Here is a 25438-nt window from a genome sequence, read left to right on the forward strand (position 1 = left end):
TCCAACCGGAAAAACAAATGAAATGTAACCAATCATATCTCATATGCTGTAAGTCACCTTGGAAAAAGGCCTCATCCAAAAAATTACATGCACAATTCAGCATCAGAATTTTTTTATAATAATGTTTCATAAATATTGACACTGAATGATATAGAAAAATATATGAAAATAACATTTTTGGTCATATTGCCCAGCCCTACGTCACCGTGATCCCAAGTCCACATAATATTTTATTCTCCAAAACCAAAGAAATTCAAGGTCTAAGCCAATTCCAGTATGATTACATGCACAATTTGTTATGATGTTTTGATTTCATGCCTCAAAGAGCCCACCAAACTTCCAGATATTACATTGATTGACTTTGGTGATTGCAGCAGTCAATCAGGTAGAAGTGTTGAGAAAACTGCTTCATGTCAATATTCATACCTGAACAGCTGGAACACCTGCCATATTCTCCAGACCGGGCTCTGAGTGATTAGCAAATGTTTCTCATTCTGAAAGGCCACCTCCATGGGATGTGCTATATTAATGAAGAAGATTTTGGTTCATTAATATAAGAAAGACAGTAAATATGTATTTGGATGGAATAGAAAAGTGTTCATGGGGAAGATGCTGAAAACTAAATTTGCTTAAGTTCTTTTCACAGGTCAGGCTCAGAACTCTTTGATGACCCTTTATGTAGTCAATTACAGAAATAGTCATACTCTGGGAATGACCTTCAGGAATAAATAATGAACTGAGTGTGCATGGGAGGCAGATGAATGGAGACACAGGGATTAGCACTGCTGTATTAGCTGTCTGGTTTACATCGATTATTTTCTGTGTAGAGTTGGCACATCCTCTGAGTCTTTGTAGGTTTTTCTCAGTTTTCCATATCCCATAGATATTCAGCTTAAGATAGTTGGAGAGACAGCTTCAGAAGATTCCAAAAGCAGTTACATGTTTACTTAGCTCTACTAAAGTCCCAGGGTCAGTGACGTGTGGTGGGGTTCATGGCTGGTGAGGCACTGACTCCTTCAATTTACAAATATATTAACCCAAAAGAGTAGCTTATTGAATATTCAATTGGCACATTGACTACTGGTTATGTTTCATATCTCATCAGCATTCTTTACACCTACATACTGTAGGTAAGGTACACTTTTGACTAAGAAAGAACGTTACATTTATAGTGGCGAGAGAGACCGGAGAGAGCGAATTTGCTCTGCACCCTCCATGTGTTCTAAATTTGCCGTTGCAATTCCACAATTCCTGTTAATTCAATACAAATGAAAGTATAGAGTGGTGTACATAAAAAATTGGATTTCAATGTTGACCCTATTTGAAATATTTAATGTAGTTGTTTTTAAAAGCTTTTAATTCAGATGCTGTAATCAAATTTAATACAGACTGTTCAACAAAAGGATAACAAAATAAACAAAAGAATATTTTATTTGAGGTCAAAATTTAGTTTCTAAATATTGGATTGTTTGATTTCTCAGTCTGCCCCCATTTTTTTTAAAACTGAAAACCATTTATGGTCAAGCCTTTATTTGTAAATGAAGTTTATGCGCCTATCCTCCACGAAAATCTCTGTTACTTTCTTGTAAAAATCCTCCTTACTTTCCTTTAGTTTTAAAAGTCTTAATCTTCTATTGTGGCAGTCAGTCAGAACAAAAAATAAAAATAAACGGACTGCTGCAGTGCACTTGACTTTCTGATCTCGCTAACTTATTGGCGCCTCTGCGTAGAAGAACAGAGGCAACGATCACCTGTTTGGCTCACATGCGCCCCCTTCAGTGTGACATGGTACTGCCTGCCTCACCTTGTGCATTTCACTGCAGTTTTACTTCTGATCAGCAAGACTAAATATGTCAAACACATTCACTAAAGATATTAGCCAGACTGTGGAAAGTCAGGATGTATGATTAACATGTATTATACTGGCGACATAAAGAGAGACAGCAACAGGCACACGCTAATCGCATGCATCAACCCCGTGTGTTAGGGAGAGTGCAGTGCTGTACCCAATCTTTGCATCCCACTTCTCTTACATATTCAGGTCTTGCTTTTTCTGATTGTTAAACATTTTTGTTATTTCTATAATATCTCTATGCTGATTTATGTAATTTAATAATGTTTAAAATTTGGTGTATTATTCTATACTTTGTAATATGACATTGAGAGTTTTAAAAGGCACAATTAAATAAAATGTATAATAGTAATAACAATAAATATTAATGATGGGAAGCCTGTTTAGACAATGAATGGATGGATGGGTGGAGCATATTTAATATGCAAATGGATATGTGGTGAATCAACCAAGGAGAACAAAATCTCCACTTTGAAGAAAGTTAGTTTCATGAGACTCATTGTTGTCTTAAAAAAGAAAAAAAACTTTATGAAAATGTGTATTCTGCAAGCAGTCGCCCTGCATTGTGTACCCTAGTCCCAGTTAGGGTTAAAAGGAAAGGAAAGTTGTTCCACCTCATTCCCAATTCCCCCAATCCAGTTTCAGGGTCATGGGGAGCTGGAAGCAGTGCCAGTCCATTGGTACATTCAGAGCTGTCTTTGAAGGACTGAAGAGGCTGCTTTGGTCCCAAGCCTAAACCTAATCCTACCTTGGCTCGGTACATACGGAAATAATAATTAAAAATTAGAAATTCCTCAAAGGACTAATTAAGAACAAAGTAAATTGCTAAACTCGAGACCCCCTAAAATTTAAAAAATGATTAAAACACAAAATTAAATACTAAACTGAAGAACTAGATAATACAAAACAATTTATAACATGAATCATTAAATTGGAGACTCCTTAAGAATAAAATAAGAGAAATACAACACAAATATTAAGAATATAAAGTATCCTAGAATAAATGGACAAAAAAAAATCAAACTATAGACCCAAATTGACAGCATTGAGACAATTTTAGATATGATGGTTAGGAGACTCCTAAAGCATTCTACCTTCTCGTGTTAGGGGTCCGATGTTTAGTACCAAATATCAAACATTTTAAGAGCAACAGTTAGACCAACATCCCAAGTTACAAAACCTTGTCGTCAGAATGATCCTAAAAGTAAAAGGGGTCAGTGGAGAGAGGCCAAGAGGTTAAACTACAGGGTGGAAAGTGCAATCAATCATCAGAGTGTGAGCAGGGACAAAGGGGCATATCCACGGACTGAGTTCCAAGGCATAGCCATTGTCCAAATCTCAATAATCCTAACCCTGCATCAGCCTGATAACCTAACCCCTCCCTTACGCTGGACTTGTCTGTCATTTTACTTACAAAGAAGTTGACTCAGCACCACCATAACCACCCACAAACTCTCGCCTCCATACTGCCATGTCGGGCTTGCTTAGTCCCTACTCACCCCTTGAAATAGCACTGGCCCACTGATGCCAACTCCATTTCGAGCTCCCAATAAACTTAACTTGCATGTCATTATTGACAGCAGAAAAGGAGATTACATGGTAATGTAGAGAACATACAAACCCCCAAGAGATGATGACCCATTGTTGATTTGAAGCCATTCACTTCAGCACTTTACCTCCACATTGGCCAAGGAAAACAGCGTGAATATTTAAAAACCATTTTTTTTTCAGCAGATCTAAAGTCGCCTGAAATTGGTGAATCTTGAATTTATTATACACAGAGATACTCTTTATATTAATGCTTGGCTAAGCAAAAGGTTTATGATAGGATATTTAAATTAAAATAATAAAGAAATGAAAGATTAAATACACTTCTCTAATATCAATTCTGCTCTCTCTCTCTCTCACTCCCTGTTTTCATTTCAGCGAGTCTTAAACATGCAGGTTGTCAGGCAGCTCATTGCAGGCTGCATGAGTAAATATGGGAGCTATCGTATTAAGCAGGCCTTTCTTCGAAAAGTAATTTTAAATCTCATTGCTCAGCGGAAACGCAAGCAAGTTAACGTTCAGCCCATTAATTACTTAAAATGTTACTTCTGGGAAACATTTATGTGCATTTAACAAAGGTGTGTAGGGGGTTAGAAACATTACAAGGCACATTAGGAGGCCTTGTTAATGTATGCATGTCACTCATGTGTGTTCAGTAAGGACACTGCTACCATGGTGTGCCACAAACTAAAGCTGTAATTAGATCTAGAACTACAAGATAGAGATGAGGTGACATCACATCCAGATATGCTGCCCGGTAACCCTGAATGGAATTAAGAGCATTTGAGAATGTTATGTCGTGTAAATTGCAGTATATACAGTGGATTCAGCAAGTATTCAGGCCCCTTCACTTTCTGCACTCTTTATTGTGATGTACATTTCATTTTAAATGGATACATTTGCCATTTTTGGTCATCGCTGTACACTCAATAATCCATAATGACATAATGAAAACATGTTTTAGAAAGGTTTACAAATTTATTACAAATGAAAAACTGAAATCTCTTATTCATATAAGCATTTAGATCCTTAATTCAGTACTTTTTAGAAGCCCCTTTGGCAGCTTTGAGTCTTTGCAGGTAACTCTATAAAAGTTTTGCACACCTGGACTTTGGCAGTTTATCCCATTCTTCCTGGAAGATCTTCTCAAGATCCATTAGATTGGCTGGAAAGCTCATGTAAAGTCCCATCTTCAGGTATCTCCACAGAAGTCATATGAGGTTTAAGCCTGGGCTTTGGCTGGGACACTCAGAGACTTGTCTTGAAGCTACTTCAGTGTTGCATTAGCTTTATTCTTTGGGTCATTGTGTTGAAAAGTGAACATTCACTCCATTCTGAGGTTTTGTGTCCTCTGAAGCAAGTATTCTTCAAGCACCTCACTGTATTAAACTGCATTAATTTCTGACCAGTCTCCCTGTCCCTGCCTCTGAGAAGCATTCCCATAGCAGTATGCTGCCAACCTTCATGCTTCAGTGTAGAGTTGGTATTAGGCAGGTGATGAGCAGTGTCTGGTCTTCACCAGATATAGTGCATCAAGTTCTGCCCAAAGAGTTGAATTTTTGTCTCATCAAATCAGACAATTTTTTTCCCCCAGATTCATTTCAACTGTCACTTAACTTTTACTCTAGAATGGCTTCCTACTAACCACTCAGCCATAAATGCCTGATTGATGGAATTCTGCTGAGATGGCTGTCTTTCTGACAGGTTCCCCAATCTCAGCAGAGGACCTCTGAAGCTCTAGGGTTCTTGGTCATCACCCTGACTAATGTCCTCTTTGCCCAATTATTCCGTTTGGCCAGACAATCAACTCTGGTAAGAGTCCTGGTGGTTCCAAACTTCTACCATGTCACAGTCATTGAGGTCACTGTTATTTCTAGAAAATTAAAAGCTTTTGATTTTACATCCTTGCCCTGATTAATGCAGAACCACAGTTTGATTGGGAAGTCTACTATGTGTTCCTTGGGCTTGACAACTTGTTTTTTTTTCTCCTGGCATGCAGTGTGAATTGTGGGATCTTAAACACATATGGGTGTGCCTTTCTAACGAGGTCCAACCAATTTGGTTCACCACAGGTGGGCTCCAATCAAGTTCTAGATACATCTCAATGAGAATGAAACCAAACAGGAGGCAACTGACCACAATTTGGAGGGTCAGGGCAAAGGGACTGAATACTTCTAAAAATGAGAGATTTCAGTTTCTGATTCTTAATAAATAAATAAATTTGCACTCCATCATTATGGGCTACTGAGTGTACATTGATGGGCATAAATATTACATTTATTCATCTAAAATTAAGTTTATAACACAAAGTGTTCAGTAAGTGAAGGTTTGAATATACTGTACCTACAAATAGACAAGTACAGATGAAGTTCACCCTAAACCACAATGGCTGGCAATTATTAATAATCCATTAATCTATTAAAACAAGTTTAAAATCAAAGACATGAATCAGTTCTAGATACTCACAATCCCAGGTGCATCCTTCTAAAAACTCAACATCTCCTCTGCCACCCCCGAAGGGATCCTGCAGATAAAGAAGACATCCTACCCACAGGCACAGCCAACTTTTTAACTGGGCTTGGGTCCTTGATGCTATCATATGCTTCCAGCAGGGCATTGCGGCAAGTGTCGCTCCTTCAGGCTCTCGTTGCCACTCCTCTGCCTTACACAAGAGCCCTCCTGAGCACAGGGTCACTCCAGCTCCCTCAAACTGCTCAACTGAAGTAACCCTCTTCAGTCCCCTGGATCATCTGCCACACATTCCTTCTTGCAGCTCTCTACCAGGTAGCCTGCCTCCTTTATTGGCACACATTGGCGTCTCTTTCCTTCCTTCCTATTTGCCTGCCTTTCTTCCTTCAAGAGCAAGATACCTTTATTGTTACTGTATAATACAATAAAATATTATTTGAAGCAAGCTAAATGAAATCAAACAAATCACCAGGACCAGATAATACTTACCCTCGAGTTCTAAAGGAGGCTAGTGAGTATATATATAAAACCCTTGACACATATTTTTAGGAAGTCACTGCACACTGGAGAGATTCCGAAGGACTGGAAAATGGCAAATATCATCCCGTTATATAAAAAGGGTGATCGGGCAGATCCAAGCAACTATAGGCCAGTAAGCTTAATGTGCATCACAGGAAAATTAATGGACAGAATTATTAAGGATAAGATTGAGCAACACATGGCAAGGACAGGAGTTTTACTGAACAGTCAGCATAGGTTCAGAAGAGGGAGGTCGTGTTTTACTGACATGCCGGAATTCTATGAGGAAACAACAAGGATACGATGAAAGTGGACCACACGATATTATTATTTATTAATTAATAGATCAAGGTGGACCATTTGAAAATTATTATTTATTAATCAATAGATCAAGGTGGACCATATGATATTATTATTTATTAATTAATAGATCAAGATGGACCATATGAAAATTATTATTTATTAATCAATAAATCAAGGTGGACCATATGATATTATTATTTATCAATTAATAAATCAAGACGGACCATTTGAAAATTATTATTTATTAATCAATAGATCAAGGTGGACCATATGATATTATTATTTATCAATTAATAAATCAAGACGGACCATTTGAAAATTATTATTTATTAATCAATAGATCAAGGTGGACCATATGATATTATTATTTATTAATTAATAGATCAAGGTGGAACATATGAAATTATTATTTATTAATTAATAGGTCAAGGTGGAGCATATGCAATTATTATTTATTAATTAATAGATCAAGGTGGGCCATATGAAATTATTTCTTATTAATTAATAGATCAAGGTGGAACATATTATATTATTATTTATTAATAAACAGATTTATTGTTTTTCTTTCTCTCCAGATCCCACTTTCAATGAACGTCTCTTCATTTCTCACCTTTGATCAGCCAACGATAAGTTACTGTGGGGTCCATCAAGAGCTCCTGGCTTCCAAGACATTCGAAACAGCCATCCAAGAAGAAAGCATGGACATACACAGAGAGAGAGACATCGAATTGAGCACAATAACGAGTATAGCGCGCCCTAGTGAGCACATGTAGGTGCCCAGGCCGACCTTCACCCAGTCCAAGTGAATCTCAGGGTCGAGGTTCCATTGCAGGGAGGGCGAAGCTCAGAAAAAGCCGGACAGATGGAAGACGTGCTTTACACTGTGCCCAGTGATCCAAGGGACCTGACTTGGCATTAAGGGTCTGCACAGCAAAAAAAAAACTTTGGAACTCCATGATTGTTCTCTGGGTTCAACTTTGCAGTAATTTTTTCTTTTTTTTTTCTTTTTTTATTTTAAGAAAGGAGGATTTCCTGACTTTAGAATAAATCCTTTTTCAAAATTCCATTAACCTACCTGTATGTACAAAAATCTGTAAAATATTAATGTATTTTTCATAATGAAAACAGTTTGGACACAAAAGCCTAAGCCATCATTTACATTTTGCCACAAATGTAATTTTATTTTATTATTATTATGTTAAATTACAGATTAGTTTAAGCATTTTTTCCTGCCCCCACAGCTTTCTAATCCATAATCACTTAATCTGTGACTTTTGTGTTTCTTAAAAAAAAAAAAGTTTTGATTTTGCCTTTTTTATTATAAAAACTTGCATTTTAATTTTTTTTTCAAAGACTGATTCCCAGGTTGTGCGCTGTTCTGATTATGCACGAGTTTTATTTTCTATTTGTTTTTTTTTTCATGCTATCTCAGCAAATATATTTGTCAGTTTATTCATGATGCTGTACATTAAACCAAAATGATTTGTAAACTGTCTCCCTGCACTGTGGTGACACACAAACCTTCCATCATTCCCGTATTTTGTGCTATGCCAGGCTCTCCTCTCACCATACACCATGAAGTAGACTGAGTGGGTCTAATGATGGGATATTATCTTATGTTACTCAAGTCTGTGCCTTCTGCTCTAGACTGCTAAGCATCCATTCCATGTCTATTTATTTACTCAATCATTTCTTTCACACTCATTCTTTCATATGCACATTAAATAATTCATTCATTCAATAATGTTTTTAATAATTCTGTCATTTATGTATCCTTGCTTTGCTAAGTGCTACCTTGTTTCAAACTAACTGTAGTAGTGCCAAGTGAACAACTTAGAAAGACTGACTATAAAGCATTATGGTGGTCAATTTTGATTGAGATGAACAGATGCGTTTTAAAGATTGCACAGGTTAAGAAACAATCAGTATGCTGCATTTCTAAACAAGACAAAATACAGAAATGTGATAAGTTAAATTTGTGGCAAGAATATCCCCTAAATGTCAGAAGGATTCGCCCATCTTTTGAGGTAAGAATATTCCCTTATTACAATCCGAAATTCCAAAATTAGAAGTGCACAAATAATTGAAATTTTAAGAGCGCCAACACGACACCAAAACAAAAGCAGCAATATTTATTTCTATAGCACATTTCCATACAAACAATGTAGCTCAATTTGCTTTACAAGATGAAATACAAAGGGAGTTAATATATAAAACATAAACAAGATGAAGCAATACTATTATACGGTATGCAACAAAGAAAAAGGTAAGGTCTGATGGCCAGGAGGATAGAAAAAAACAAAAAATCTTCAGTTAGGCTGGATAAAAAAACAAAATCTGCAGGAGTTTGAAGGGCAAAAGACCAACACCCCAGGCATTCAACCTAACACACGTGTTCTAAATCAGTCCTCATGGTTTACAGGCATCACATGGAAGAAATTGATGCTGACGGTTATATGAACATCCGGGACACCTGCCATTCAATCCATAAACACAGGGGGCAGCATGGTACCTTGACCAGGTGGAAGATTCCACACCTGACCTCACTTGCACATGTGGGGCTCTGACCAATGTTCCCTCTAGTTTTTTTTTACTGATGATTGGATCTTAATAACACATGAGCTGGTACTTATTTCTTTAATCTCCCTTTCAGTTTCATAAGAAACATAAGAAATTCGACAAAAAAGAGGAGACTATTCAGTTGATCCAGTCTGTTTGTTTAGCTAAGAGCTAAGCTGTCTGAATTTCACATCCAGATTCTTCATGAAGGTTATCAAGGTTTCTGCTTCAACTCCACATACTGGTAGTTTGTTCTAGAGTCCTACATCTCTTTGCATAAAAAAGGACTTCCATGCTTCAGTTTTTAATGTACTTCCCCTTAATTTTCACTGATGTTCACAAGTACGATATTCACCCTTAAGCTAAAAGAATGTTGCTGGATCTACTTTATCAATACAACTGAGGATTTTAAATATGTAGATTGGGTCACCACCCAGTCTCCTCTGCTCAAGACTAAATGAGAGGCACCACCACATGAGTGATGGGAGGTCCCCCATCAGGTATCAAGCCCTGCAAAGCACCAACGTACAAACAGAGAGTGGGATACTGGGGTGCCAGTGGAGAGTCTGGAGCTGTGTGTGCATTAGATAGATAGATAGATAGATAGATAGATAGATAGATAGATAGATAGATAGACAGACTTTATTAATCCCAAGGGGAAATTCACATAATCCAGCAGCAGTATACTGATACAAAAAAAAAAAAAATAATTAAATAGAAATAAAAATGCATGTAAAAGCAGACAATAACTGAGTAATGTTAGCATTTACTCCCCCGGGTGGAATTAAAGAGTCGCATAGTGTGGGGGAGGAATGATCTCCTCAGTCTGTAAGTGGAGCAGGACAGTGACAAAAGTCTGTCACTGAAGCTACTCCTCTGTCTGAAGATGACACTGTTCAGTGGATGCAGTGGATTCTTCATGATTGACAGGAGTTTGCTTAGTGCCCGTCGCTCTGCCACAGATGTTAAACTGTCCAACTTTACTCCTACAATAGAGCCTGCCTTCCTAACAAGTTTGTCCAGGCGTGAGGCGTCTTTCATCTTTATGTTGCCTCTCCAGCACACCACCGTGTAGAAGACGGCACTCTCCACAACCGTCTGGTAGAACATCTGTAGCATCTTATTGCAGATGTTGAAGGACGCCAACCTTCTAAGAAACAACTATTAACAAATTTAATAGATTTGTTAAATCTATTAACAAAGGGTGAAAGGTACAATAACAGTTGCATGGTACTTCCATACTGCTGCACAGTAGGGGGAGTGAGCAGCATGCCAATAGTTGCTCGGCAGCTCAAAAGTGCAGTGTGGTACCTGTGGGTATGCTCTGTTGCCGCCAATTTTTCACAGATATTTTATTTACTTATTCTTTGAGTATAGTAACCTTTTAAATAAAACACAGAGTCATAGGTGGAGACTGAGAGTCTGCCACTGTCTGTTGCCGTTTAAAAAAAGGTGCAGGTATCCGCAGGTTATTAGTCTGTAAATACACATGGAGAATGTGCAAAATCAATGCTGGACTTGGTACTGTGAGGCAGGAATGACAGCTCTGCACTACCACTCTGCCTGTGTTAGCACATCTGTATTAAGTTTATTACACCTCAACTTGACAGTCAGTTCTTGTCACTTGATTACTAATCACACGCTCAATCTTTCTGTCACTAGACCACTGCAGTAGAGTATATGCATGCATTATGGTAATGGAGGCAAGCAGACAATATCTTTACAAAGTAACTAAATAAGCTTCCTTATAGTGAAAGAATGTGACATTTTCAGTTATTATCCTCTAGTTGTCTACAGAACACAGGCAGCGATTCATTAATTAAATAGTGATTCTAGTAATGTAAATAACAGCACTTGATGATGAATTTTTGCCCTAATGGGTGGCGAGAAGAAATACGATGACTGAATCTGACAAACACGTTTTGCTTATTGCTTTTTTCTTTCTGAAAATGACATGGAAACGCTGTTTTGGAGACGTGTACAATTTTAAGATACCCATCAATATTCCCTAACATTTATGGTTTGAAAATCTGACATATTTTGTCAATTTTAATGCATTTTTTACATAGGTAACTCTATTAGCTCCATTATAAAATGCATAAGCATTTCATGTGACAAATTAAAATATACCATGATTGTGAAGAAATAAGTTTGACTTGGAAAATCGTGAGTGGTCTCCCCTAGACTTTCTCAGATATGGTGATGGATATTTGAGGAATAAACCACATGAAAATGATTATATTTTTATATTATGTACATTTAAGAACCATCAACAACAAATCAAATCAAATTAATAATATATTGAACAATTATAAAAGTAAACTCGAATAAATTGGACTCTGCAGTAGCAAGAATAAAAAACCACTTCCAGTTAGCAGAAAAAGCTCAAAGGTTGATAGAAATCTACGTTTTGTACCTAATTCTTGTATGCAAAATTTGGTTGATCCAAGTGAAAGTGTACTGAAGGTATCATGTTTACATGCACACTCACACAGACACACACACATAATTCCAAATATGGTATTTTCGGAATCAGGGAGGTCTAAAATGTTGAGATACATTAAAATCTCAAAATCAAATTTTTGGATGATTCCGATACGAGAAAGTAAAAATGGCAAACTCATTGTGAATGAATCAAGCACAAAGCCCTTAAAACAGTTCATTCTACTTGTGTGTTGAATCACCTTGCATGCAGGGTTGGGACTGGCCTTGAGTCCACTGTTGCTGGGATAAGCTTTGCATGAGTAAGTACATCCAGCAATGGACTAATGTCTACTCAAGAGTTGATTTCTGCCTAGCGCCTGATGCTTCCATCCAGCACTCAACATCTAGGGTGACCATTCAAAAGCTGAAGTACCAAGCGCTATAGATTTGAACAAAGTAGCAAAACATCCAATGAGTATGAATGAAGTATCACTCACTAAGTGTTACTGCCACAGTTGATGTCCAAGATGAGACATGTTGTAAGCAGTCAAGCATATCCTTAAAACTAATCATTCCATCACTGAGAACATACACTCAAGTGTTCAAGCAAGTGCTCCATGCCTCCTCGACTCCTCAACTCAAAATGCTTAGAGCCTTAATATCGGGGTTCAGAGAAAATCTTAGACTGCTTCCCTCTAGCCAGAGACTAAGAATGGCTAACTAGCATAAGAATGTATAAGAATACAAGTTGAGAAAAATCAGATCAAACATGGGTCCAGAGAATGGTGAGGCAGCAGCTTTGCACATCTTGACACTGCCAGCTTTCCTCATTTTTCTTTGCAGAACTACTCAAGTGCTGCCAGGTTGCATGGACATCATGAGTGTGCAGTCATTTTTATATCCAGCTACAAATTCTCAGTTGGAGATCTGTGCTCATACTTATCAAGTGTCTTACGAATTGCGCTAAAAGTCTGACTAGGATAAGATTTGTTGTACCCCCAGAGTAGGACTTGAAAAGCAGTTGGGAAGCATTCTATGTGCACTCTCAGAGAAGAGTAGAAATTCACATTTGAAATTGAAAGATGTCACAATTATACAAACCCCACCCCCCGAGCAGCAAAATGGCACTCATGAAGGGGTGTTTTAGTTTCCTTGGTAATCATGATGATGTTTTGTAGTCTTCTGATGCTAATGTTAAGGATTTACCACAAAGGTAATAATAATAACTTTTATTTATATAATGCCTTTCCCATGCTCCAGGCACTTAGCCACAGCATCACCAATATGCTAATACAGAATTCTCTTGTTTGCGTGCAATTTGTCTGAATGGACTGGCATTCATTCCAGGGCTGGTTTTCCATGTTGTTCCTAATGTTTCTGGTATGGATTCTGACTCCCTGTGACCCCTGGCCAAGTTAGTGCACACAAAGCAAAGTGGTGGATGTTGTTAATGCAGAGGCAGTCCTGGAGCATCAAGGTAGCTTTGGTTTTTACTTTAACAACCTTTATTTTTACTGCGAGAGACGTTTCAACCCTTCTTGGACTCATTTAATTTCTTGTTGATATACTCTGGAAGGCGTCACATATTGTACATGAGGAAGAAAATAGCATAGGGATGAAGTTTTTAGTGCTGCTGTCTCACAGCTCCAGAGGATTAAGTTTAAGTCCTGGTTTGGAATCCCAGCCTGGTCACTGGTTGTGTGGAATCTGCGCTTTCTCCACTTGTCTTTGTGAGTTTTTCTCTATGAACTCGGATCTCCTCTGATTTCTCTGCTAGGTTAATTGTCAACTGCAAATTGTCCATTTGAGAGTAGTTGTAGGCCCAAGTGTACCCCGGGATTGTATGGCACTCTGTGCCTAAAGCTCCTGGGATAGCCTCTGCAAGCCTTAACAGGATAAACAGGTTAGAGATTGAATGGGTGGATTATGACATTGATTCATGAAGGAGCTGAAGAACGTTGAGTCTCCTTGACCTTCTTTCAAAGAAGACTGTTTTGTTAGACAATAAATAATTTCAAAAATCTTGACGGCGATTCATGCCTTGGCTTGATGCTACAGACTTTCATGTTTCCAAGCCACAAAGAACGTTGGATCTACTCTGCACTGAGAAAACCAAGAAAACAACACATCAAATTAAAATGCAGCATTCAGTTAAAGGGACACTCCACCCAAAAAATGATACTTTTTATTTGGTACTTAGCCCATATAGTTTGAAGTGAATCCTGAGAAACATTTTTAACCTTTTCTTGTAGGAATAAGATATCAAGTTTCTGATAGAAAAAGCATTTCTGTCGACCAACACTGAACAGCCGCTAGCAATATCAAAACATCCTGGTGAACATTTTACGTTAATTGTGTTGCAAAATTTACACGTCAAGTGACCCAGTCATGTTCTCACAACATCTCAAACACACATACTTTTGCTAAAATATTGTTAAACAAACACTGCCAGAAAACATTCTAATGAATAAAAATTGAACTTGCTTAAATGTGAATGAACATGTGAACTGCAGAGCCGCTATCATAATGTTCTGTATCCTTCAGGGGGCGCTTGGTCCCTGAGATTCGTCCTTTTTTAATGCAGAACAGACTAGAGCCAATACCCATCTCTTTTAACCATGGCGGAAATAATCAAATGAGAGGACTATGGTACAAAAAAAGATACATACGAGAGAGTACCCAAAAATAACGGGAATCTACCTGGAGCGCAATCTCGAATTAGTTGTGAATTTCACCGCTAGGTGTAGCCTACTTACAGTATTCTGTGGCAGGCTCCCAAATGCCATTCCTCTGTATTGTGCATATGGCATTCTGTGTCGGCTTTTCTTGGTGCTTATTAAACATGTTCTGCGATTTTTGTGATGGGTCATCATAAAGAACAGCGAGTCTGCGTTAAATTGTTTTCTCTTAGGGAAAACAGCTACTGAAACTGTAGTGATGCTTGAAACTGCTTTTAAAGAGGAAGCTTTAAGTAAAACACTGGTGGTTTTCACATTTCAAACAAAGGGAAATATCACATGATCTTGCTCCGTGCGACTTTTTCTCGTTCCCACATATGAAAAAAGAACTCAAAGGAAAGCATTTTTGTACCATGGAGGAAGTCAAATAAAAATCGCTGCAGGCATTGGACAACGCTTCTCATCAGCAATTCCAAAAATGTTTCCACCAATGGGAAAACCGTTGGGACAAGTGCATTCATTCACATGGAGAGTACTTTGAACAAGACTAAAGTTTCCGTAAGTAAAAATTATTAAAACAACTTTTGTTTTCAATTCTGGTTATTTTTGGGTACTCCCTCATATGTATTTAACTTGCTTTAAAATGTAATTTCCGTCCAAAAAATGCAAAGCATATCCAGGCCGGAGAGAAGCCAATGGAACGTACAGCCAGTCTTCAGTGGAGGATGATGACAGTTATATGACTCGGGTCCAGCAAGACGGGTCCACTTCACTATAAACACTCACATATTTACATATTTTCCAGAGCTGTCCATGTTATATTTGGACTATGTACAGATAACACTTTGTCCTGTTCTCATGGCTTCTACAGACATTAAGGCATTGCTCACTCTGGCCATATATTCTGTCAGCAAATGTCAGCATTTTAAAATAGCCCTGGATTGTCTTTCCCATGTTTCTGTCCATCTTCTCAGCCAGTTTCACCCCATCAGCTTGTGTGTGTCTTCAACTGTGGAATAAAGGAATAATCTTTTATAAAACTAATGTGTTTGTAATAAACCTCATAGATCACAGTGGCACACTTACAACATTTGCCTACACATTCATATTCATAGCAGTGAGCTACAACTGCAGCACCTCTGGATTATTTAGCAGCAGTCTGTAAAACTGCACGGATAAATTGACCTTCTCTTTTCATCTTCACTTGCTCTCATCATCTCCGTGCATTTTGCAATGCTGATATACATGAAGCGCAATGCTAGCCAACCAATAAGCTGGTACTGGGCTGGACTTGTGACTAACCAATGAGGGGGAGAGGCGGGTCTACAATGCTTGCTTGGTCGGGTTCTTGTGTTACGAAAATGTCTTCTGGAAGTATTTCATTTAGCCATATTTTAGCAGTAATACCTGTGTACTGATGTTGTGACCTTACAAATGGATGTCTGGGCATGCAAATTATTTGCCAGGAAGGTCATATTTTTTAATGGACATTTTGGAAACTGCTGTTGTCCAAAATTGGTCACCATACATGCATATTCTATCAGAAACTTTATTATCTGTTCAGTGCAGATAAAACCTGTAAACAAGTTTGTCTGCTCTTTAGGATATGTTAGTTTTCATGGTTTCATCTTTGCATTTTCCCTGCCTTACTTTTTAAATCTTTGTAGAATATTTAATTGTCACCTCCAGTGTTGGTGCTGTTATTGGTGGTGATTTTAAGACCATATACTGAATGGTGCTGATAGAGCCATACCTGTTCACTGCGAATTCTCCTTTTTGCTGTGTGGCTCAGCTTTGTTCCTTCAATTCCAAACTTTAAGTACAGTAGAGAGGTGATGAGAGCTTCTTGTCTACACCAAGTGCTTTTCTTCCATTATAGTGGATTCAGAAAGGATTGAGATCTTTTCACTTTTCACACATTTTGTTCTGTTGCAGCCTTATTCTAAAATCATTCACATTCATTTTTTTCACCACAAGCACAGGCAACATTCAATACACCAGAACAGCAAAGTCAAAAGGGGATTTTAGAAAGTTTTGCACATTTATTAAAACATTTCACATTGAAATTAGCATTCAGACCCTTCACTCAGCACTTAGTTGAAGCCCCTTCGGTACAATTCCAGCCTGGAGTCTTCTTGAATTTGATGTGACAAGCTTTACCCTCCTGGCTTTAGGGATTGTCTACCATTCTTCTCCTCAGATCTTCCCAAGCTTTGTCAGGTTGCATAGAGACCATCGGTGGACCTCTGTTTTCAGTTCTTTCCAGAGATGTTCTATTGGGTTCAAGTCAAGGCTTTGGCTGGACCACTTATGAACATTTCCATATTTGACCTTAAGCCACTCCTGTTTTGTCTTTGCTTTGTGCTTAGGGTTATTTTCATGTTGGAAGATGAACCTTTGGCCCAGTCTGTGTTCCAGAATGATTTGGAGCACGTTTCTTTGTGCTCTGTTCCATATAGCTCTCCCTCAACCCTGGCTAGTCTCCCAGCCCCTGTTGCTAAAACAAAACCAACCACCATGATGCTCCCCCCACCATGTTTCACCGTTGGAGTGGTTATGTACAATTTATGAGAAAAACCTGGATTCCTCCAGGCAAACATGATGCTAATCATCACACCAGAGATCTGGTTTCTCATAGTCTGAAAGTTCTTTAGTTGCCTTCATGCAAACACTAGGCAGGTTTCCAAGTGTCTTTGACTGATGAAAAGCTTCTGCCCACTCTGTCATACAGCCAAGAGAAATGGAGTGCTGCAGTGATGATTGTCCATCTGAAAGTTTCTCACATCTCTTGTCAGGCTCTCTAGAGCTCAGTCAGAGTGACTGAAGTGTTTGTGGTGTCACAAGAATAGACTGGAGACATGAAAAAGGTTTGGGGCAGCCACCCATATACTATATTCCTGGCTGCAAAATTTTAAGGATGTACAGTAATCTAATCACTTGAACTGACCACTCTGGTCTCTAAACATCTCAAGGATGAGTCAGATTTCACAAGTGTCACATCAAAGGGTCTGAATATTTACTTCCATGAGATGTTTCTGTTTTTTATTTTTAATAAATTTACAAAACTTTCTAAAATCCTGTTGTCACTTTGACATTCTGGGGTGCTGAGTTTTGCTTGCTGTGGGGGAAAAATGAATGTAAATTATTTTGGCCCACAGCTGCAACATGCCACAATATGAAAGAAGAGGACAGGTCTGAATAATTTCTAAAGTCACTGACGATGGTAGTGGGCTACTATTACAGTTAATGTCTCTCCAGCACCCCTTTCAATGATAATCTGCATTCAAAATTTTACTCATTCAAGTGTGTTTTGTGCTGGGTTGAATTAAATGGTTGACAATCACCCTGCTCCTCTACAAGCTGTCAGAGACACTGGGGCTCTGGATCAGTTCACTCATTTGTGTATCACAGCTGATGTTGTGCATGAGACCAGCAATCATAAAAGGAGAAAACATCAAACGTGATCTAAAGGCATCTGTTAAATATAGAGTAATAACTGTAAAAAAAAAGTAAAGTCACAAGCTGGTCAGCTGGCAAGCAAGATTAATGAAAAAAAGTAAAAAATTCGGACGTGAGCTTTGGTAGACTTTGTGTCCTCGGAACTAAGTTACCTAAACTATTGTATAACACTTCAGTAATTACTTACCGCTCTGATGCTCATCTTTCTGATCATAAAGTAGGTCATTATGATAGCAATTGATGAGAAGAATTCTTAATTAATTGCAAAATTACAGTATTTGAGGGTTCCTCTAGAGTGCCTCTTTATTTTGCATGATTTGGCTCAAAAACTAATCAGCACTTTGTCATCTCATAACAGGCTTAAGTTATGAGTTTGGGATTTTTGCGTCCAGCTTTAGCTCTAGGCTGGCATCAAGAAACTGTGACCTACACACACACACACACACACAGACAGGCACACAAGCATTATTGAGATATCAATGTTTTCAGTATCAGGGGACCCTAAAACATCGAGATCTGTTGAAAACCGGAGATTGAATTTTTTGACAAATCTAAACTTTCAGTCCTCCAATAGGCAATAGGCCTACACAAGAGCCTACACAAGAGTTCTAAGGACACGTATTGAAATCTTATCCTGTTCTGTGTCTCTGTCAGAGTTACCAAATGTCACTAACCTAACATCTCCTTAGAAATAGCCCAAAAGCAGCCCAATTCAAATGAACAGTGATGCCATGACAGTTATATTAGAATATAATATTCAAATGTAGAGATGCTTGACCCCAGACTGCACCTTTGTATGTGGAAAATCCTACACTGAGGTTGCAGCCTTGCTTTACATTTCCACTTACAAAGAGGTGATGTGTTGCATGTTGTTTTGCACCAGCAAGTCAGAATGTCACTGTATTCTGTACAGGAGACAATAATGACCTAATAAATGTCAAACCATAACATACTGGTTACTGCTTACTTTTACTGCAGTTGCAGCTTTCATACTAAAAATAAGCAACTTATTAAAAATTACAGTCATTTTTTGTATTTTAACATGATGGCAAATAAAATGAAGGGTTTTTCTGCACATTTTTTGTTGTTCTTTTCCCAGTTTTTCCAGAATAATTTTGCACATTTAGCCCACAGCTGACCAGCACTGGCTCTGACTAACAATTACCTTTTTCTTTCTTATTTAAATTATTCTTTCTATTCTGTGCCACTTAATTGTGCCCTTGAGATGTTTGATTATTTTAAAAGCTTTCAGTTTTCTTTTGTGTTTACCTGTAATAGTTCTAGTAATTCAAGCCAGCATGAGGTAGCCAGTGCAGTCCACTACTCCTCACTGTGTGACCTGAAGTGAACTTGTTCACCTGCCATTTCTCATATTGTAGAACCATTTTTCCATTTTAATCTGGTAAACGCCATTGGATGAAAATCCTCAGTTAAATAATGTACATAAATATTCTGTTTTTTTTAACAGTGCTCCTCTGAAGGACTGGCTTAGTGCTCTGCACAAACATTATTGAAATACAAACATGTACATTATTATTATTATTATTATAATTCATTCATTCAATCCTCAGTTTGCTGAACTGACTTAAATCAACAGGCCCTGGTAGGCTTGTGAGGGAGATATGAAAGTAGCATGGAAATCTTGAAAGAAACCTGACGCAGCCTGCAAGAATCCTGCATCCTGGGAGATAATGTGTTTTCTAGCAAGACAACGACCCCAAAGCATAAAGCCAAAGCTACACAGGAACGTCAGAAAAACAGCAACGTGTCCAATTCCCAGGTTCATCAAGCATCTCAGAGAAGGAAAATGGTCCTAAATGGCACAAACCTGTTCCTGCTCTTTGGCACAGGAGTACAGCTTTTACCAGATTCCCTAATTTAGGAAACTACTCCTAACTTCACCAGGATTTCAGAGAGCTAGTGAACTGTCCTAACTTGCTGGGAGCTGCCAGAAGATGACATTCAGGCATAGATCAGCACATACATCCCAGGAAAGGTGAAATGTTTGAGGAATACTGAACAACAACAAACAGATATCAGTCTGACAACGATGGGATAACATTCGCAACAGATTTTGAAAGTTAGGTGTAAGCCCCATGAATGCGAAGAAATTTTGGTTTGGAAGCGGAAATGAAAGTGTTGGTAATGTTAATTTTTTTGCCACGAGAAATATGCAGCTTTGCAATAGCAGTGACTAGGGTATATCACAACTAATCATTTCTCAAATTTTGCAACCATCTTTGAAGTGCAATAAGGGGTGCGTTTACTTAACAACCAGTGATCCACGGCCCTCTACTTTCAGAAGAATAACCTCCCCGCTGTTATGGGTCTCTCAAAGTAACAATTGCTGAAACTAACCAGGGTTATTCCAACGCTGTATCGTGAAGTCACATTCACCCTTACAAGGCGTGATATGCAGATTTATACATTTCCCTGGCACTCTATGTGAAGTCATTCATACAAATTGCAAATTGCGGGTATGAGTGGCGACATGCAAATTAAGATCATTCCCCCAAGTGTGGATGTAAAGTAACAAAGTAAAGTAGGAATTGCTGAAACTAACCAGGGTTATACCAATACTGTTTTGTGAACCATGTTCACCAGTCCAGTGTTCCCAATCGTCTCACACAGTTTCATGGTGGCGTCTCCCTGTGCTATAGCCTGTTATCTTCTGTGAAACTCTGTTTATCCAGTGCCCCAGAAGTCTCCGCCTGTCTTCATGAACTTCCCAGGGTTTGTAAAGTGTAATGTGAATGTTCCAAGGGTTCATGGATTTCAGAACTCAGCATATCTGCTGTGGCTCACCCATGCAGTTCATCTAACTTCAGGATAATATGCTGGCTGCTACGGGATTACATTCAAGATTCAAAATTATGTTAACATTTGAATGGCGGAAACAATTTATTCAGAAAACATACTTCATATGTGCAAGAAGATTTACAGGAATGTCTCAACCTGTTCGACATCATGTTCAAAACATGTACAGTACCATATGTGGCACATCAATTGTCCACAAAAATTGTATATAAGTATATACAGTACATAGCAGTACCATTAGTATTAACAGAATTTTGACTCACCTTATATTTAAGGATGTTGTGAAATGGCAAAAATTACATGCAGCTTAGTGAACTATTCTTCCTGATTATGTGTTCCATCTTCTTTTTCTATTTCTTCTTGTGTTGCTACTTTGAATGTTCTTATTCTTATACTTATTCTTCTTATTATTATTACCTTTGTGGTGAATCCTTAGCATTAGCCTCAGAAGACTACAAAACATCATCATGATTACCAAGGAAACTACAAAACACCTTCATGAGCGCCATTTTGCAGCTCGGGGTGCCGTATAATCGTGACATCTTTCATTTTCAAATGTGAATTTCTACTGTTCTCTGGGAAAGCACGTAGGATGCTTCCTAACTGCTCCCTAAGTCAAGTCCTACTCTGAGGGTAGAACAGATTCTTATCCTAGTCAGATGTTTAGTGCAATTCCTAGGAGTAACTGTAAGACGCTTGATAAATACGGGCACCGATCTCAATCTGAGAATTTGTAGCTGGATATAAAAATGGCTGCTCCCTTGTGATATCCATGCAACCTGGCAGCGCTTGAGGAGTTCTGCAAAGAAAAATGTGGAAAGCTGGCAGTGTTGAGATGTACAAAGCCAAGAGAGAGACATCTGATCACATAGACTCAAGGCTGTCGTGGCTGCCAAAGGTTCATCTACTAAATACTGACTTGAAGGGGGTAAATACTCCTGTTTTATATTTGTAATCGATTTAGAATACTTTGCAGAGATCTGTTTCACTTTCACATTTAAGACTATTTTTCATTTGATTTGTACCGAAAAAGCAAAATAATATCCTCTGTGATTCAATGTTGTGTAAAAGTAAGATATAGAAACTTCCAGGGGTTGAATACTTTTTATAACCGCTGTAATAGTTCTGTTATGTAACAGGCCAGGATCTAATCTGGTAATACAGAAACCAATGCTTTCGTTTGGAAACTGATGGTAGTCTATCACAGGGCCCAATCACTCTCTCACACAGGGCCATTTTCAAAATGACAATTAATCTGTCATGTCGGTGGGATGCTAGAAGAAAATGAGAGCAACTAAGAGAAAGCCAAAAAGGTGCATGGAGAAGGTGTGCCAGTTTCAGTAATTATCACCTATTATTATTATTATTATGAAAGCGAATTCTCTGCCATCTTTCCCAGTCCCTTCGGTCCCAGTATACAGTAAGTGTGATAACCCAGGGTTGTCAAGCAAATAAACAAATATGCTTTACTGCATCCTCATTACATCCAGAAATCCATTATATATTTGTGTAAAGAAAAACAAAAAGCTTCACCTGCTCACAAGACAAAAAGCAGAAACCTTGACAACCTTTAAGAAGAATCTGGGTGAGATATTGGGACAGCTTAGCTATTAGCTAAACAAACAGGCTTGATGAACTGAATGGTCTCCTCTCGTTTGACAGATTTCTTATTTTCTTATGTTCTAAGAAGGGACAGATATATTCAAGTGACACCTACAGCAGCCAGGGTCTAAGCAGAAAATGCCAAACACATCATTAAAGAGGTCGCCTGACGTACGGGTGCCACTACTTTGTAATCCATCAGTCACTCCTGTGATAGCTTTTTAATTACATCTTAATTATTTCCCTTAATTCTTCAGCCACGGACGTGCCAAGCCCAGTGATCGCTTTGTTAATACCTGAGCTTTAATTGTCAGAAAAGACAATGAGCTTAAAGCTATTAAAATAAAAAAAGAAATATTTAATAAAACAATGTTTACATTATATAGTGCTTTGTTGATGTGCAGACCTTTTAGAATTTAGTTATTTCAAAATTTGAAATAAAAAAAGAAAAATGTGACAAGGTTATGCAATGAGCTCCATAAAAAACCTTGACTCTTAGTGTGATGCTCCAAGACATCATCTGTGACATTTACAAAATGAACTGCTGCTGCTTTTATCTAAGAACGTGGACCCTCTCAAATGCCATATTAAAGCCAAGTGGGTTTGGAAAAATGAATAAATGAATAATGTGACAGATGATCGGGAATACTGGAAGAAATCTGTTTGCATGTAATCTCTCTGTGTCCTGGTGGGTTTCTCCCCAGATCCCGAAACACATTCAGGTTATGATAACTGGAGATTCTACATTAGTCCTGTATATGTGCCAGTGTGGTTGCATATGTGTCTCCTGTAATGGATTGGCACCCCATTCTGGATTTACACCTGATTTGTGCCCAATGCTGCTGAGATAATCTCAAGTCCCAATTGTCCTGTTTCAGCATTTCCAAGCCCCATTCCAGCCTCAGCCATATTGCTCTTTAAATTCAGCCCAGCTGTATTCCCCAGGCTAGCTGGTCAGTCAGTTTCTTAGATTTGATCATAAATAAAGTTCCAAAGCAGTGTTTCTCCAACACTGGCTTGTGACCAACTTTTGGGTTGCGGGCTGCCGTCCGCGTGTCACGAGTTGCTATAATTTATAGGGGTAGTGGGTCACGAGGTATGTTGAAGTGGGAGGTGATTGGATCACGCAATTGGTCACGGCAGATCGCTGCTTTGGCGATTGTGCTCGATTCACCAAGGGGGAACCCTCGCCACACCCCTTTGGTAAGCTGGGAAGACAGTTAAGTTGAAAAAAGTGGGTCACAATACCAGAAAGTTTGGGAAACACTGTTCTGAAGCTTTTTTTTTGTTCTAAGTACATATATTTAGGGTTATATTATTACACTGTGCTCATGACAATAATGAATAGATGGAAAGAATACATTTTAGGAATAAGTCTTAACCACTAGGGGGCCAGCACACTCCAGGACTGTCCTTACCATATTAGATGCATTCTTCTTCAAATCCTCTTAATATTAAGTTTATGTATTTATTATGATTCTCTTCAAAGGACTGAAATAGTATCTTGATGAGAAGAACATTTTTTTCTGCTTACAGCTGCTCATTATCTGACTGTCCCTGGATGAACCACAGCAGCCAAGGCCTATTGCACGAAATTGTCGCAACCAGAGAGGAAAAGGTACAAACCACAAAATGTCATTAAAAGACCCCAAAGGGGGAAACTCCACTGCCACCTCCATGAGTAATGAGGTGTAGTCTGTATATCTATGGTGCCTATAAAAAACAATTACCCCATCTGGACATTTTCACATTATATTATGCCTCAATTTAATTCATAACATAATACATATCTGTCTTCAGACGAGGCGGCTGAAAATAAATTGGACCAACAATTTCTTTTATCAATACACCACTGGTTTAGTTTACCAGCAAGGGAAACCAAAGGATACCTGACAGCACTGGACTGTGGCAGAGCAACGACAGCATTGTTTATTTCTAATGCACATTTTCATGCAAAATGGGTCAATTTGCCAATTGTACCTTTTAATCTAAGCCGAATGACCCATAATGACAAACTTATAACATGTTTCAAGAAAGATTTGCAAGTTATTATAAATCAAAAATCGAAGCCTCTTATTCATAGAAGTATTGTGATCCTTAACTCAGTACTTTGGCAGCAAATACAACTTTGAGTCTTCTGGGGAAGAACACCTGGACTGGGTAGTTTTCCCTCATTCTTCCTGTCAGATCCTCTCAAGTTCAATAGACTGGATGGGAAGTGTCTGTAATCTGTCCCATTCTGATCTCTCCACAGATGTCTTATGGGGTTTAAGTCTTGCGCTTTGGCTGGGCCACTCAGGGACAGTCAGGGGCTTGTCCTGAAGCCCCTCCAGCATTGTCTTGGCTGTAGGCTTCAAGTCATTATCATGCTGAAATGTGAACCGTTACCCCAGTTTGTGGTCACATGCACTCTGGAGCAAATTTTCATCAAGGATCTCTCTGTATTTAGCGGCATTCATCCTTCCCTTAATTCCGAGCAGCCCATCTGTCTCTAGAATCAGCCTAGTTGCTCTTCTCGGGGACTTTTTCTAGTGCTGCTGTGTCATTTTTTGTAGCCTGCAGACCCAAACTGCACATAGTACTCCAGATGAGGCCTCACCAGTGTGTTATAAAGCTGCAATATTACCTCCTGCGACATGTACTCTACACATCACGACGCTATATAACCTCATATTCTGTTAGCCCTCTTAATGGATTCTGAACACTGTTGGGAAGTCGATAGCTTAGAGTCCACTATGACTCCTAAATCCTTCTCATAAGGTGTACTCTCGATTTTCTGACCGCCCATTTTGTATTCAAACCTAACATTTGTACTTCCTATATGTAATACTTTACATTTACTGACATTAAACTACCATTTGCCACAAATCTGCCTAGCCCTGTATGCAATGATTTAAAGGATTCTAGATAAAAATGATGCATTAAGAGACAGATAACTATGACAAACAATGGATTTGTATCCCATCCAGGACAGCATCCTGCTTTGAGCCTGATGATAATTCAAGAATCTCCTGCACTCTACTGTTCAGCCAGATTATGGAAAGAGACATTTCAGAAAATTGATGGTTGGATGAACAATGAGATAAAAAAGTAAGTATGCCCTGTGCTGGACCAGTTTTGGTTCTGTCACAATAAAGATACAAAAACATCATAAAGGTTTGGAGCAGCCACCCATATACAGTAATGTGCCTTGGCTGCAAAAGATAAT

General features: G+C 38.5%; 2 protein-coding genes across 6 annotated transcripts in view; one reads left to right on the forward strand and one right to left on the reverse strand.

Annotated features, from left to right (window-relative positions):
- The window catches only part of LOC120514592 (leucine-rich repeat transmembrane neuronal protein 3-like), a 330258-nt gene extending 322625 nt beyond the window's left edge, over positions 1 to 7633 (forward strand). The window contains exon 3 of the mRNA XM_039735066.1: positions 7267 to 7633. Within this exon, the coding sequence (XP_039591000.1) occupies positions 7267 to 7464 (198 nt within the window). The 3' untranslated portion in view covers positions 7465 to 7633. The remainder of the gene's footprint in view (positions 1 to 7266) is intronic.
- LOC120514561 (catenin alpha-3-like) overlaps positions 1 to 25438 on the reverse strand; it is a 2459329-nt gene that overhangs the window by 1547617 nt on the left and 886274 nt on the right. The gene's annotated exons all lie outside the window — the stretch shown is intronic.

The sequence above is a fragment of the Polypterus senegalus genome, chromosome 1 (assembly GCF_016835505.1).
Source record: "Polypterus senegalus isolate Bchr_013 chromosome 1, ASM1683550v1, whole genome shotgun sequence".
Lineage (NCBI taxonomy): Eukaryota > Metazoa > Chordata > Cladistia > Polypteriformes > Polypteridae > Polypterus > Polypterus senegalus.